At 35.6% G+C, this 17437-nt stretch overlaps 1 protein-coding gene across 1 annotated transcript; it reads right to left on the bottom strand.

Annotated features, from left to right (window-relative positions):
* Positions 1-1188: 1188 nt before the first annotated feature.
* Positions 1189-15747, bottom strand: LOC137388348 (carbohydrate sulfotransferase 13-like). Its single transcript, XM_068074835.1, has 7 exons — positions 15460-15747; positions 13699-13978; positions 9565-9658; positions 7102-7263; positions 5699-5786; positions 3522-3692; positions 1189-1445 (listed from the first exon to the last, which is right to left on the bottom strand). Exons 1-7 carry the CDS (start codon positions 15638-15640, stop codon positions 1189-1191), a joined length of 1233 nt encoding a protein of 410 aa, XP_067930936.1. The 5' UTR covers positions 15641-15747.
* Positions 15748-17437: the final 1690 nt, after the last annotated feature.

The raw sequence follows: 17437 nt of genomic DNA, 5'->3' as shown, positions 1-17437 counted from the left end.
GTACTTTTTAAGCCAGGTTGTTCAGTCACGCATGGTCCTTTCTGGTGTAGACATTGTTTATCATAGCACTGACTTGAATGTGTTTTTTAATCCTTTTGTTTTACGTGAAGATATTTTCTGAGAGGGTAACACTGTGAGAGTTTTAGGCTGCAAACACTTTAAAGAGACACAGATGGTGGTGTAATTGCACACTGATTATTTTGTAGAAGAACGATGACAGTCGATGTGAGGATTTGAATCCACTCTGGCACACAATAGCTGAGTCATAGAAACCTTGTGAACGGTTTGTTGATTAACACCTCTATGCTTCATTATTGAAAAACATATTTTGTCATTTCAATTGTGGTTTATAGGTTTATTGACTACTCATCACCTAGCAGAAATGTTCAGTGAAACCTATAAATGTTGTAATTGAATTTATTGACAAATTTTATTATCATCTCAAAGGTAACTATTATGTGGACCATTTGTCTCTGTAAGCCAGCAGGTAGAAAATACCTTACAGTTTAAGGGAACAATAGCTTTCTTTGTAGCATGTTTTAAAACTAACTCACTGGTTGTTGTAAAATTTTAAGCTAGCAAGCTTTCAATTTTTTGTATGGCTGAGGGGGTGACAGAACCAATACATCAGTTATAACAGTCTCAAAGGGCAGAACAGGCAGACCAAAGCAATAGCTGTAAAGTCTCACAGGGTATAGACAGAAGCATATACAGCTGGAACAAGTCATAATCTGGCTTGCTCCGAGTTAAAACACCACTGAGGTGTGACGCCGTGCAAGAAAAAATGTCTGCGCATTGTTTTTCAGTTTGTAAGGCAGTTCTTGTCAAAGACATTGTCCCATCGTTATTCATAATCATGACCAAATAGGAATTCCTACTAGCCAGGAGAAATGGGGTAAAGATTGGCGCTGTCTTATTACAAAATAACACAAGTTAAGGTTATCAACACACACCACTTGACATTTACAATCAGAACAACTTCATGCCCTTAACATATCCTTGACCCTTTTAGAATTATACTTGTGGTTCGCCTACAGCAAAATGCCTATTACGAGAGGTTATGCATACAGATCTGATAGCTGAAAACATGAACTCAATATCTATCACCTTTCACACATTTTATTGAGATATCTTCTTTAGACCAAAATGAACATTTAATGACAGAGGGCATATTCTATATATTAGTTGTCATATAGGAGGCGTTACATGGAAGGGAGTCTCGGGGTAGCCATACAAGTACAGCTCATACCTGTAGAAAAACCTGACTCTATCAATCAGTCTCTCTGGCAGTCCTTTCCAGTAACTGGTATATGAGAAGCTACTTTTATGCTTTTCAACTCCTCTGATTGTCTTGTTTCTCACGGTTTCCATTACAACTTGAGGCTGCCTTACTCCATGTTGTTTCAATAGAAAACTTGTTTCATCTATCATGTTCTCCATCAATACTACAGAACATAATGAATATCCAATTGGATTAGAGGGAGAGTTTCCACCATACCCACCCTTGAACAGATTATCATAAGCTAGGTTGGACACTCAATGACTCGAAAAGTTCATTTTATGCTTAGATTGAAAATTCTCAAAGCTTGTATGCAGAGCCTCTTAAAAAGGCAAGATGGTGCTTCCGCACCAAAAAAGTTTCAGTACATTCAGTCTTCCAACCTTCAAAACAGTGTGAAAAAAGAATTTTGCAACAATCAACTTATTTTTTGGTTCAGACAGAAACCAAAAATGAATTTGTTCTCCTCGACTTATTGACGCATTCAAGTGTCAATTAAACATCTCTCGGCTACGTATAAGGCTGAATGAATTAGTCTTTAGAAATCGCGCTGTTCTCATACTTTATCCTATCTAAAAATAAAATTCCATGTTTTTTACAAATAGTTTTATCAATATTAATAGGTTCGATCAGCTAGAAGCAGTTTATTTTTTTATTTAAAAAACTATAATCGCAGTCAAAGCTCTGCAGAGCAATAGACCATTGACTACAACCTACTAAAGAATTTAAATTCAGCCCTAGTGCATCCGGCATTGGTCAGAATTAACAGTTAGTCCTTTGGCTAATAGTTAGTCATCATAAACATATGAAAATAAATGATTGAGTAAAATGTATTTTTCTGTTCCACATTCCTTTTCACAAATGCATAAACTTAGCATCAGAGACACCAATTTTCAGATCACCTCCATTACTGCACCAACTACTGTGTAGTGGTTCACAGTGTTATAGTTGACAAGCAGGTTGACAAGCAATGTTTAAACATCAGTTTTACTTACATTATTATATACTGCTCACTATTATTTGTAACTCACAAGGTCGGTTCACACTATATCGCCCTACGTCGGTGTTTTCTTTTCAGCGTACATCTTGGATTATGTGAACGGTAAACTGATGGCTTTGACGACGCAGCTTTATTACATCGGAAAAGTTTGCAGCTGTCAAGTTTTCTTGATATCTCGTCGAGTATCAATGACCATCTTTTGAATGTGAATCACTTCGGCGATAGTAATTTGCGGTCACGGATAGCGAGATTTATTTATTTTCGTTTATAATAGTTGCCACGGGATTAGTATTTGATTTGAGCAAGCACAAATGAAGAGGATTTTTAGCGAAAAATTAAAAAGAAAGATGAAAACATTACGTCACAGAGTATATTTGCTGGTGCAAATATTTATATATAAATATATAAATTATATTATATATTAAATATTATATATATAAATTATATATATTATATATAAATAAATATAATTTGCTATATACAAACAGGTTTGTGATAGTGTGAACATTATTATTATCAAAAAGTACTGAAGTATTGTGGCACCAATGCCGAGATACAACAATATAGTGTGAGCCAGCCTATACAGAACCGAACAAACAAGAGCTATTTTAGATTAAAAGTAACATCTGTGCCTGGCAATCTGTTCAAGAAGCTATCGATATGATATCTACTGTACTTTCTCCAAAACCCATTTTTATCTAACTTCATAGCCAACAGCTGGCTAGTGCATCCGACAGCTTATAAAACCCTAGAATTTTACACACTAGTGATGCCGCCTGATTTCACTATCATCACAATGCCCATATCTATTGTCAGCAGATCTTCAGCCATTTTCCTGCTATCAGACTGGGTGCAGCCTAGTTCATGTGAGGATGAACTTTTTAGAAACTTAAAATAAAACCTTGTAACAGAATTTGTGTTAGCAGGTTTCGTGGTTATTGAGCAATGTAAGATCTCATAAGGTTCTGAGAGGAGATTATCAATATGATTGGGTAGTTGAAGATATTTTACCACCTGATTTGATGAAATGAGATGTATCTATGTTCATTAGATAGTAATAATGTCCAGTCTCAGTCAGAATATAGCTAGTATTATGATTTGATGAATTGGTCAGTTGAACAAAGCTGCTAGAAAAATTGTTGTTCAGATAAAACAAGTGTTTCATGTCATTTTATGTTTCACTGAATTTGTTTTTCCATGAATTAAGTAAAATACAATAGGAATAAATACGCAAATAAATACCTATGTATCTATAGGGAAAGTCACAGACTCCGCATCTGTTATAGGTCGTGTCTACATGACCATAAAACTCTGTCCATTCCCGTTCCATTGAGCTCACAATGCAGAGCACAAATTTTTTGAAGGTAGGACAGACATGACAACGCTTTCCAAACTTGAGTTGACACTTCCTGCCTGTAACCACAATGAAAAAGTTACAATATGCGTGTCACAATTTTGTGTAAGTTTTCTATAAGTCAAATGTTGATAGATACCGGTCTTCTGTCTCTTTTGGCAAGAAAGGTTACATCTATTCATTGCTAATATAAAGTTTGGCATATCTGTAGCTAACAGCCACAGTTTGGCATGTCTGTAGGTAGTTTTAGTTTAATAGGTGTGTTTCTACTTGTACATGTTAGGGACAATTTGCTCAATTTGTCAATAATAGAGGTAGTTTAACCTGTGTGCTTTTAACAAAAACAAAACAGTTTGGCATGTCAGTAGTTGATTGCATGTGGGCAGGTCTGTAGATTGCTTAGTTTGTAGTTTAGCCTGTAAGCATCTAATGAGAACAGTTTGACATGTCTGTAGCTAACTGCAGGTTGGCTTGTCTGTTACTAAGAAAACTTATAATTTGTGTGTTTAGAGGGAACAGTTTACCACTTTGAAGCCTAACCTTGTAAGAGTTTTTTTCAATCTTTTAAAGATGTCATGTTTTAGATTTGACTGAAGAAACATAATGATTGATGTAAACTAAGGCTGATAGTGTAGACTTCTATGAACAGAAAAACAAATCGTGTTAGTGGAAATCTCTTAATGTTGAAGAAAAGGAAATTTTTAGTTTTGCGTATTTTTTATTTTCATCACAATAAATTTAATCAGTATATATATTAGAAAATGATTTTCTGACGGTACCCATCTATCATTTATTTGTCAGTTAGGAGTGCCATCTATAATATCTGTCGATATCTCCAGAACTAATACTCTAACCAACTTAAAATCTTTGAACTATGCTGAAAACACATAGAACTCAAAGCAATCAAAGTTTGGTAACCTCACATGAATCCGAAGTACAACAAAAACCAATGCTATGTCGGCAACCATTTATCTTTTCTCGGTCGGAAGAGGCCTCCATATTATCACAATATCTCTAAACTAATGGCTCAAAAAACCTAAAACTTTTAAATTATGCTAAAAATATATATTTTGCACAAATCAATCAAGGTTTCATAAATCTAAGTAAACTTAAAGTGCAATAGTGCAAAAAGAACTAGTGTTTTGTCGGTAGCCATTTTAATTTCACATTTGGATAGAAGTGTAATCGGTTATTTTGCTATATCTCAAAAACTGAGAGTTCGGTTGACTTAAAACATTTGAATTACTCTGAAACCTTCTACTACATAAAGCCACCAAATTTTGTGATTTTTTGTTAGCCATAAGTACTGCATGTAAAATCAAAGCAAAACTACGAATTCGAGCTTACTCGTGTGAAGGGTCAGGTGGAAAAACTTATTTCAGAGGTATCTTGGGCCGAAGCTTCGAAGTGTTAATCTGTCGTAAACTGAATTCACACCAGCTGATTTGCAAACAGGGTTTTTTGTGGCCATTATCTGAATAATTTTGTGGAAATTATCAGCCTATTTTTCCCATTCACACCAGAACAAGTTTGGACCAAGAGTGGGCAAATTTGCCATTTTATATTTGCAGGATCAGATAACTTTTGCTGATATATTTTAAGCTTGTCAAGATTTAAATTTTGTTTGAGGTTTTGTCGGAGTTTCTTGTGGCGGTTTTTAGCTAGTTTATCAATTAATTTGACACTGCCCAGCTCATCATTAATAATGAATAACTATAGGGATCTTTTGCTAACATGATCTGCCTCAATTATTATAGCAACAGTATAATAATTGAAGCAGATGCTTCAATTATCATGCCACTGCTGTAGTAATTGAACCAGAGCAATAATTTTGTTTATAGAACCTTTTTGAGATGCTATCAACGGAGTTATTACTTGTCCTTGAAGCTATGACAAAAACTTGCACAAATGTGAAAACAAGGTTTAAATGAAAATGTGTGATTTGCTGTGACAATGATTTCATTGGTTACACAAATTGAAAATTTATCTAGAATCGTCGACTGATTGAGCAACAGTCACATCAAAGCAAAGACTTTTCCAAGTCAACCATAAAGTCATCACCCACCCCTATTCTTTTCACATTTCTCTCTGTAGACACTGACAAGTCTGTCCCATGGACTCCTGGCTATACTGTAGACTGTGTACCCAGGATTCTGCAGATAAACAAAGATGGCTGTTATCTCTTCAGTTATAGCTCTGCTTTTATTGTTTTTGCTTCCAGATAGTAAAGCATGTGTGGCACTCCCAACGACTAAATTTTTACTTATGGGCCAATTAAGCGATTGTGTCTAAGATTTAGTCACAATTGAACTAAAAAATTTTTCTAATAGAATTGTGTACAGAAATTGATCAATTGAGCCATTGAAAGAAAAAAAATTTCTATCTTCTTTAGAATGGCAATGGTAGCATGTAAAATATATGTAACATTGAACTTTAGAGATCAGATTTCCCGTTATGATCAACACATAGTCATTGATACCAGGATGTAATACTTGTTATTTGAGATCACAACTTTTAATTTTTACATGCATGAGGCTGCAGTACAAAAAAAATAGTTCTTTGTTGTCACCTATTTTACCTGTACTAAAGTAAGTCACAACAGGTGTATCAAGTTTTTCTTCAATATATTTTACATATTAAAGAGAAACTTGATTCAAACCGCTATTAAAATTTATGCATTTTCTATGTAATTGGCTGTCTGGTAGGAGTTTACAATATGCAGTAAACTACAAAAATGGTGAGTTCGAACCATGGTGGGGTCGGTAGTATCAAAACAAGCTCAAATCAGTTCATAGTAACAGCTAATAATAGTTAAACCATTTATCCTAAATGCCTTCTAAAATTACTTTTTTGAATAAAAAATGGATGTTATCAATTTTAAAGCATTCAACAATTTCGTTAGGATGCTTTCTAACATTAACATTAAATATAAGCAATAACAATATCATATTAATATATACATACACAGACATATATACGTTTATACATTTACACACATACAGTCATACGGTGTGTAAGGACTACTGTAATTCCAACAGTCTTTGAATATTGTGTACAATAACACCTGCACATCAAATGTGGCTTGCCCGAATTCCGGCAACAGTAAACATGAGCAAGTTGCAAAAAGTGTGTTGTTTGGAATGACTAAAATTTTGAAGCAAGTGCATAAACTTTCAGGTCTCTGGTAGAAAACCCGATCTTGAGTAGACGTTACCACCCATTTGGCTTAACCGGGATGAGCAAGTACGTTTTCATATATGGTATATGGGTCGTGCGAACCGTGAGACATTGAGTTCTAGAGATAACCTTTCCAGTATAGCTGATATATAAACGGTAACAGTGTGTTTGGGTGTTCTTTGGTAAATGCACACTAATTTTCTGTATGAGGCTACATTGCACTTTCATGCACTTTCCATATTCCTAGAAAAGAATTCATGGTTTCTCACATAACGACTTATTTCTACTCACAGCATGGCTAAAATAAACTGGCACTCCCTGAAAGCTTGCTCCAGGCTTGCCCTTTGTACTCGCAGCTTTGGTTAGTGGGCCCCATGCCTTCTTCCAAAAGGTTGAACCCATTTTTGGCATCCAACAGAATGCAAGATGTAGTTTTCCACTTTTTAGCAGCCGCTAAAATGTAATAAGTGAAGAAACTGTGTGTTAGTGTCTTGTTAGTTCTCCTGCGCATCTTATTCTGCCATTGATAAGAGTATACGTATTGAACAGTAGCAAAGAGTCTAGGAATAGAAAATCTCTTTCTAAGATAATCTTAAAAAATAATTAAGATCATTGAAAAATTTCTAATTGAATGCCATTTCCAAGTGACCGACTTTATCGAGGAAGTGTTGAAAAATAGAGCGCCATGGCGTTCGATTAAAGGTTTTACGGTATGTGTCGACTCAAACATAGCATCTCGACATGTCACAATCAGCCAATCTGCAGTAATAAACCGTGCCAATATACCAGTAAATAGAGTGATATGTAGACTATTATAGATGTCAGATATATAGATTGATAGATTCTTATGGTTTGAGTACATACACTTGGGTACAGTGAGGTGTTAGCATTTCCATAAATTTTGGATAAGTGGACAGGCGATTTTAGGGTCGGTGTGGCCTTTGATAAGAACATGCACGGCGATATGTCACTGTAAACCATAGCCCATGATCTTTATACACGGACATACTAGTACTTTGTCACTCTCGAGTGTCGTAGGAGATCATCAGATATGTAGACAAAGCACAAAAATCAAAATACGCACAACTCTTTTGAGATACTGGAAGACAGAGGATTGGCTCAGGTGTAAGAGTCTTGGATTATTATACTTAACAATGTCGTGAAGTAAAATCTAGTATGATGCAATAATTTTTCCAACCTCTATCTGTAGCTACTGATGAACACAGTTTTAGCAGAGATTATGATATTTCAGACAACAATTATAACTGAACGCTTGCTTTATAACAAACACCTTCATTGAAGATTGAAATTTCTTTCATTGTTGATAATTAGCGTGTTGGTCACACAATTATCTGACAGCGGTTTAAAGAAAATAATTCCAAATTTGATATAGACAGGACTAAGTGAATCCTTATCACAGAACTCAGTCTATCACCTACACTTCTTCAAAACGTTGTCACGTGTATCCTTGTGCAACGCATAAGAGAAATCTGAATGAACACTTGCTAATAGCTGTAGGAAGGCTTTTGACCCTTTTACTTTAGGAGTTATTCAACTACCCTGTAATCATATAAGTTGGCACTAAATGCCTCCTTATTACAGCCAAGGTTGTCTCAATGATTGTTTTACAGTTGTCATTTCTTCCTTTTTCACTAATGGCCATTGCTATTTTAACCAAGAGTAGTTTATTAGTGGAATATTTACGTTAAAATTCTTATGGTTCTTTTACCATATAGTCAACTAAAAATTTTCATTAATGTACAAATAGAAAAATCATGGTTGTTCATGTTTCTATTGTAGTCAAGATAGGTATATATGCATGATCAAAACAAGTAAATGAAAAATATGAACTATTATCGTTAGAGCTAAGCAACTAAATATTCATTCAGCTAACTACAACACTTAACGCTATGCGCAAAACATTGTTACAATATCATTTTTATCGGCAGGTATCAAGAAACTGATACAAGTAACTAATATTTGTAATATTTGTACTAACATAATTATAAGCACATTTTTTGTCTGTTTTCTTCTAAGAATTTTAGCTGCATTCAAGTTTTTTCGATTTCAATATTAAAGCATTTTGGCAGTCAGATCAACAAAAGTAGCAAGCAAAACCTAAAATGATAAAAGAATACCTACATGTTTGGGTAAAAAGATTTAAGATTTTACGTGATTAAACCTATGAATGTGTGAGCATCTATACGCTAGCAAATTATGTAAGAGTTCTACATGGACCGGACTACCGAGCAAGTACTAGTATAGACCACCCTGGCAAGTACTAGTATGGACCACCCTAGCAAGTACTATAGTATAGACCACCCTTGCAAGTACTAGTATAGACCACCCTGGCAAGTACTAGTATGGACCACCCTGACAAGTACTAGTATGGACCCCCTAGCAATTGCTAATATGGACCACCCTAGCAAGTACTAGTATGAACCCATCTAGCATTTACTATTATGGACCACCCTAGCATGTACTGGTATGGACCACTCTAGCAATTACTAGTATGGACCACCCTGACAAGTACTAGTATGGACCACCCTAGCAATTACTAGTATGGACCGCCCTAGCAAGTACTAGTATGGATCCCCTTACAAATACTAGTATGAACCACTCTAGCAATTACTAGTATGAACCACCCTAGCAAGAGCAAGTACTAGTATGGACCACCCTAGCAAGCACTAGCAAGGACCACCCTGGCAAGTACTAGTATGGACCTCCCTGGAAAGCACTAGCATATCGTATTACCTTGTGTGTCAGAAGCTTTTTGTTACTCGTATTTTTGCCGTATCTTGAAAGGGAAGCATTAAACATATCAGAATAGAACTCACGGCACCGCTCTCTAAAATGCACAACAAAATGTATATTTAGCAAAATTTGATTAATTATTTTACGAAGAAAAGTTTGGAAGACTAGTCAACTTAATTTGGGAACTAGCAGAAAATAGCTTCTGTGTAGTCCCAATTTAAAATTAACCCACTTGCTATTGTAAAATAATTAAGCTGTCAAGCTTCCAATTTGGGGTGCGGCAGAGGAAGCGATGGAATCAATACATCAGCTATGACACTCTCATGGGGTATAGACAGAGGCATATATACAGCTAGTCTGCCCCTGACAAGAGAAAAGCTAAATAAAGTTCTATAAAAAACCTAGTCCGAGTTAGAATAATTTACAGCACCTAACTCTATCACCACCTCGAACTCTGATTAGCAACATCACTGTGTCTACATTTGAGTTCAAGTGTCTGTAGGCTATAGTAAACCCTTTTTATTTTTGTTAATTTTTTATTTTTGTATGTGATTTTTATACTCCATCTTCTGTTATACAGCGGTATATTATGGTATATAAGAAGTTATCATAGAACTTTTAAACTGTGATAAAAATTAAACTTCAGTAAATTAGCACACTGGCAGTTCTGTGCGGCGTGAGAGATCATCATGTGTAATAACTATCTGAACAATTATTCTTTGATTTAGAAATGTGATTGAGTGGAACTGTGAAAATCTTTGAATCTGAGTACTCGGGTTCGATTCCTAAGCGGTGCAATCCTTTGCTCCAACGCTCTTAGCGTGTCTTCGGGCAGACCGACAGACAAACGAACCGACACAACTCTTATTCTAATAAATATTAGAATATATTCTTATATGAATATTTGCCCCAACATGTGAAGGTTTCAGCATATGAAGTCAATCTTGAAACAAATTAACATAGTATATACATGTAGTAGCTTGACTATATTATATAGTAGTATGTTTACACTAGGGCATGTTGTAAGAGACCTTGCAGTTAAAGTATAGAAAATTTAATCATGTATCTCCATCTACAACCAACTCTAGTCATTAATTAGAGCTGGGTCAAGGAAATTTGATGTAGCCAATAGTTAATATAGGTAATAGCTAATATCACACATTCCTGATACTGGTTGACCATTTTATTTGCATACGATTTGACGAATTAGCTATTAGTTGTTAGCCAAGAACAGATATGCTGAGGATGATATTGCTACAGCCATTGGTTCTTCTGAAATGAATACAACTGATGGTTCTAGCTAGAATTATTATTGTTTGTGATGCTCAAATGAATACCATTGGTGGTTCAAACAGTAATATAATTACCTGGTAAGAAATGGTTGTTGTAAAACGAACACAGTTGGTTGTTTTGAAATGAATGCAATTGGTTATTCCAAAATGAATGTTATTAGTTGTTCTAAAATGAACACAGTTTGTTGCTCTAAAATGAATGCTACTGGTTGGTCTAAACTGAATGCTATTGGTTGTTCTACAATCAATGTTATTGGCTACTTCAGAAATGCTACCACTGCTAATCAACATTATTTTATGCAACAGGCAATAATAATCGACGTACTTACGTGCATTTACACCAGTCATAAGTATTGATAGAATAAATAGGTGAATCATGTGATGATAACTTGAGCTGCCATTTGCTTAAAGATGTAGTTGCGTCAAAAATGAAATTAGGACCCATAAAAGGCTAAAACATCAGCTACAATTTGATGCCATTTTTGTCTTTGTAGACCAACCCTGTTCAGAGATATATGCGTTTGAATGAGGCCCTCTTTTAAAAAGCTCACGTTCCAGCGGGTGGCAATTTCGTGACGTCACAAGCTTGTTATCTGAAACGAAACCACAAGCGATAAATATGAGGTCGATTCGTTAGCCAATCATGCGTGCGAAATTTTTATATAGGCCGTAATAAATGTTATCACTCGTAAAACGCGTTGTCTGTGATCTCGAAGGATCTCCTAAATAGATCTCATTACTCGTAACTGATTCATCGCGTTTCAACAATTACTAAGTTATACATAGTTTTAAAATGGCTTCAAGTTCGAGCGACCGCTACTCAGAGTTATCTGAGCAACTTTTAGTAAAATATTAGAGTAGACAGCCTGTGGCCAAAGCTGACAGGCGTCAGCAGCGTTTTGCTGCAGAAGAAGACAGAATGGAGGTAAATTAATTTAGAGTCTTCTATACTTTAGTAAATGTAATATTTTTTATAGTCATAAATACATATACTAATTAATAAAATGATAATTCTTTGCTATCTCCAATCATCGTTTCATAGCTTATCTGCCGTTTTACCTAGCTGTAATATTTTTTTCGAATTTTCTTTGGTAAATTAGTGTCATGATTACAAATTATTTTCACTCGTAGGAAGTGGGTAAAATCGATTGATCATTGCAAATCTTTAATTTCCAGAACCAAAGCTTCGAATCGTTGGCTTGGCGTACTTGTGCCTTTATTAAATGTTTATTCGTTTTTAAAATTACACTCGCAATCTATTTAACTCCCAATTTGGAAGCTGTCAATAGATACGCTTTAGAATGACATATATTTATTGCATTTTTTTACTGATTACAGAATGTTTATGTCGTCCCACCAGCCGAAGAAGCTTTGTCAGTGTGGAAACTGCCATAAAGTGGAAAGAGAGACTTGAATGCGTGCTGCATAAGCCATGATGTTTTGTTTGAGTTTGTTGCAGTAGATGAATTTGTCTTATTGTATCAGCTAATACTATTTGAGTGGCCACGACTTGATGAATATTTTTAATAAAAGTTTTATGCCGAGATGAAAATATTTTTGCTTGTAAAAATTATATAATAAAATAATATTGTTGAAGATAATGCAAAACATGATTTGCAGAATATTGTAGTGTAGCAAGAAACGAGTACGTAGGTAATAGGCGACATAATGTGGGCGGGGCTTATGGGAGGCTGTATATCGTTTGTATGGGTAGATGCAGAACTGTGCTGATACAAAGACCGCGTTCTACAAAAGTGACTTGACAGAATTACCGTAGACCGGTAGAATTGGTAGTCGGTACCCAAATGTTTACACAACATTTGGAGAAAGTGAGTAGAACAAATTTTCAATTTTCGTTATTTGAAGCCTTTTAAACATTCATAATAATGCATCTGTAGCAGGATTTAAAATTTTATTCTAGCCAACATGAGCAAATACAAAATAAGATATATGCCAATAGAGCCGCGTAAGACTAGACTTTTATCGCAAATAGCCGATGTGAATACGAGAGATAGAGACAGGTTGCCAAACGCGTGACATCATTTTTGGCGAGGCTGGGCACGTTTTTGTGGCCTGAGCGTTTTTACGGCGATCAGATTTTTTCGGTTTTAATCTTCAAATATCTTGACAATGCGATCGCGTAACACAACAAACAACATATCAACTGATAGAGAGAAAAAAATGCTTTCTTTTAAGATCAACTTAAATTTTGACGCAACTACATCTTTAAGAGAGTTACCTATCAAAATTTCCTTCCAGAAGCTTCTGTTAAGCGCATGCCTTTAAACATTAATCAACCAAGTAAAGCACATATTTCACTATTAGTAATAAATAGGGTTATCTTAAACATGGTGCCACAAAAACACTAGACTTACGAATCACACTGTTATACTTTACTAGTATGCTGGCAGCACTGCATATCGGGAGAGATTGGCATGTGTACTACTGTATATATGTGCACAACCTCTCTTGGATAGGGAAAGGAAGACAAGTGATGTAGATAGTAGCATACTAGGTTGGAGATCCAAATATCTCAGTTCGACTTCTGTGCAATGCAATCTTTTTGTCTAACGCTCGCTGCCTGATCTCGGATAGACAGACACGGCTCTTATTATAGTAAAAATCAAATATCACACAAAGCTCTTACTTAATCATATTGAAAATCAACTTGCAGAGCAAAAATTTTGCTAACCCATGACCGCCATCGACAAAGTTTAAGGTTGTCTGCTCATAGGCTGTTTTTCCAAAGAGCATAGATTTCACTGGTTTCTAAGTCATTTTAATTCTGCAGTATTTAAATATTTTATTAGTGTTGTTAAACTAATTTTAAAAAAAAGCTCACCTCACTTTACCAATTCTGTCTTTTAGTAACTGTTCAGTGTCAGACCTCCCCACCCAATCAGGCTGGTAATACTGACACCGGTGTTGTGGTCCAAGAGGCGCTGGACATGCAAACATTTCAGCTAATGGTGCACCTTTAATGAGCTTATCTTGTTCATTTAGCAGGGCTTGCCCAGTATCTACCAAAATGTCAACCAGTGGGTTTAAATCAGCAACATGGCTGCTGATAGTGTCGGGTAAGGTAGTATTCCATACCTGAATTGTTCTCAGAAATGACGGACCTGCAAGTACATGTTTTATCATATTGAAAGCCTACTGAGCATCTGCATTAAGGACATTGAATTATAAAGTGAGTTCAGAAATTTCAATGCTCAATTTATGAAAAATTGATACCATAGAAACTAGGATATAGATGCACGTGTAAGGTAGAGTAGAGGTGACATTGTTCTCAGTGTCTACCACTTCTGGAACTGTCAGATTAACCTGAAGGGATGCATTTCACAACACACCCAGTCTGACAGAGCCAGGCAGCTACTTCACTTGCTCAATGTATGAAGGACAAAGGTGGATCTTTAACGTGCTCACATTGTCAGTGTGGAACACAAGGCCTCTAAGTTATGGCCTAGAACGAAATGACCGAGCAATTTAGTATTGAAAGCTTGCTGAGAGTTTTTTTGTCAGATCAGCATTAGGCAGGACTCGAACCACAAACTCTATGGTTGACAGTTTAGGATGCTACCACTAGGCCACCCTGACACTCTGTTATCTTTACTACTACTAGTGAAGAGGTATGGCATATGAATCATTAGAAACTTGTAGCATATTTTCAAATTCTGACTCATGCCGACACTCACTTTGCGCTCTCCCTACCCTGCAATGTGTGAGAAGGGCTGTTCACCATTACTTCTACATTGTTACACATTCTTACCGTTGCCCCGAAACCATCCCTACAAGTTCATATAGCTCAAATTTTAATATTGTAGTGTTTCCATGCTACCAGTGCAAATAAAAATAGATTTTGTATGCTTTGTCTTCGTAAAATTTCAGCGAGTTTCAACAAAAAACAAATTACTGATTTCAGAAATATTGTAACAGACAGGCAGCGGTGTATTTAAAATGCTTCAACTCCTTTGCAATGTGAACTTCAAAAAATAGAGTCGAAAACAAAGTATATATCCACTTTAATTGCGGTAATAGACGTACTGTAGTTTCGTGTATAAGAATTTGGTTATTCTCTTATACTCTTATTCAAAGCTCTACAAATCAATAATGTGGGCAAGCATGAAATCACACAAAGCGGTGCTGTAATGATCAAACTTCTAGCTAGTTTGCTTGAACGAATAGCTATAATCGTAGCGGCAAACATTTGCCATTGAACTCAAAAGCAGCTTGCCCAACAAATATATGTTATGTCACAAGTTTAAATCCTTTAAAATCCTTTGAATCCTTTAACTTTAAAAGTTAAAGGATGAAGTTAAAGGATTCACTTTAAAAGTTAAAGTGAATCCTTTCACTTTAACTTTAAAAATTAAAGTGAAAGAAGTCAAAGAATTTTAACTTTAACTTTAAAAGTTAAAATGAACCGACCTGTTTCTATGAAATACCTTTGTTATGTACAATCTCTACTACTTGAAAGTAATCAGCGAGACCAATGGATTTGGAGATTATACCAAGTGTTGCACGGCATGTCTTCAGCACGCAACTCTATGAAATCAAAATGAGAATTATAGTTATGTCACAACGGAATGACTGACTTACTCACCAAATGTCGAAGCCTGTGTAGTTTGAGTGAAGGCATCAGGTGTGTGGTTAGAGTATTTCATCCATGTCTCTATCAAGAAAACTTTGCGATGCCATTTTGGGTCTTGTAAAAGCCAAGAGGGAAGAATAACGATTAGGAGTATGGCCAGCGAAAAAAAGACGAAAATCAGCTTGTTCTTCATTGGTCACTCGATCTGAGGCTTGCTTTTAATTGGTCACACAAATTGAAGACTGTTCTTTATTGGTTCGCTTTCACCCCAAAAGGCCACAAAATTTCTGACGAATTAATCATGACCTTTCAACAAGAGGGTGACTGTAAAATATGTTTGTCAGTTGAACATTTCAACATTTTGAGAGACATTTACCAACAATTTGTGGCACAGTTTTATTACGCATTAAATTAAGGGCCTCCTATTTTTACTTATATCTCGTTATTGGCAGCCATTAAAATAAAAGATTGGGAAAGAAAAGAGTCAGCATACACTGAAAAAGGCAGACATTTTTTAGAATAAGTTGAGGCAAGGCGGGTAAGATATTTTGCTATAGAAACTGCAAAGATGGATTTTGCCTTTCTAAATTATCAAAATGCATATATAAGAAGGACAAGCTTAAAAAACAGAGCAAGTGCTCCATTCGCAGCGACTACTTAAAGACTGAATACTCATTTTATACATATATCAAGCTACCTGCAGCTATTGGTAGACTCAAGATGGTACTAACTCATCAAATACTTACTCAAACTCCCAAAGTTTCATGAAAACGGTCGACAATTACAATTGTCACACAGAATGCTTACTTTGGCATAAACCATGTAAAACTAGAGCTACATGTCATGTGCAACCGGAAGAGCAGCACAATCATATGCTTCATATTAGGTTGTTTTTTAAATAATAATAATTATGATAGAATACAAGATAAGTTGTACCAGATATTAGTCCTCATTTTAACCACATGCAACCCAACAATATATTTATCACCTTATATTCAAGTTTGAGCAGCTTTCACATCTTGCAATCATGTTGTAGTTGCTTTAAAGTCAACTGGAGGTTTGGTTCTACGAGGAGCTTTTGCGAAAATGTGCTGTACATGTATGCGCAGTGTAATCCAAAATTTCCTACTACATCTAGCACTGTGAATTGTGCACTAGCAACACTCCCGCTGCATACAGCACTGAACACTGTGCATAGGGTAATACTTCCGCCGCGTCAATATTCTTACTGTTCTTTCGAAAATAGCTGTACTGTATGTATACTGAGTACTGGGCAGCAGTAAAAGTACATAATGCAATCATACTGCATGGCTGTGAGATGCTTACTACTTTTACTGTACTGCTAATGCAACTACACAAATATTCAAACAAAAATTCACTGCTACTGTAATGCATTCTACATTTGAGCTTCAGTGAGCACTTATCAATGAACAGTCAGGGTTTTTCTGCATTGTCTCAATATCCACAATATTAAGCCATTTCTATATCTATCTTAAACGTTATGAGTGACTCTTGCCATAGAATGTTACCCTGATTACTTCATCGGCTAAAGGTCTACTACCTTAGTCATGTCCTAATTGTTATTATATCAATGTTAAACATATTAGTCTGTTTTAGCCAACCAAAGTGGAATGAGCCAACAGAGATGAAGATATCGATAGAGAAGTCACTCTGTCATGACATGTTGACAACAACATATGAACACATAGCATGGCTACATAAGATCTCGTTGAAGTAGCCATAGCACTAATATGAATGCCTATATCACTACTGATAATGTAATATGGAGGTATACTTGCGTGAATCTCTGTTTTCTAGTGGCGTGGCTACACCCACTGTTATGCCAGGAATAATGAATTAGGAACAATGCAGACAATCATATCGATTTATGCCTGTATTTATCTAAGCTTCAATTTGCTGAGATGCGTCGATGAATAAACACTGGTCATATACAGCATCTGACAAAAGGCTTTTCAATAATCATATACAT

The sequence above is a fragment of the Watersipora subatra genome, chromosome 2 (assembly GCF_963576615.1).
Source record: "Watersipora subatra chromosome 2, tzWatSuba1.1, whole genome shotgun sequence".
NCBI lineage: Eukaryota > Metazoa > Bryozoa > Gymnolaemata > Cheilostomatida > Watersiporidae > Watersipora > Watersipora subatra.
Note: the sequence above shows the minus strand (reverse complement) of the source record. Positions and strands in the feature narration are given on the sequence as shown.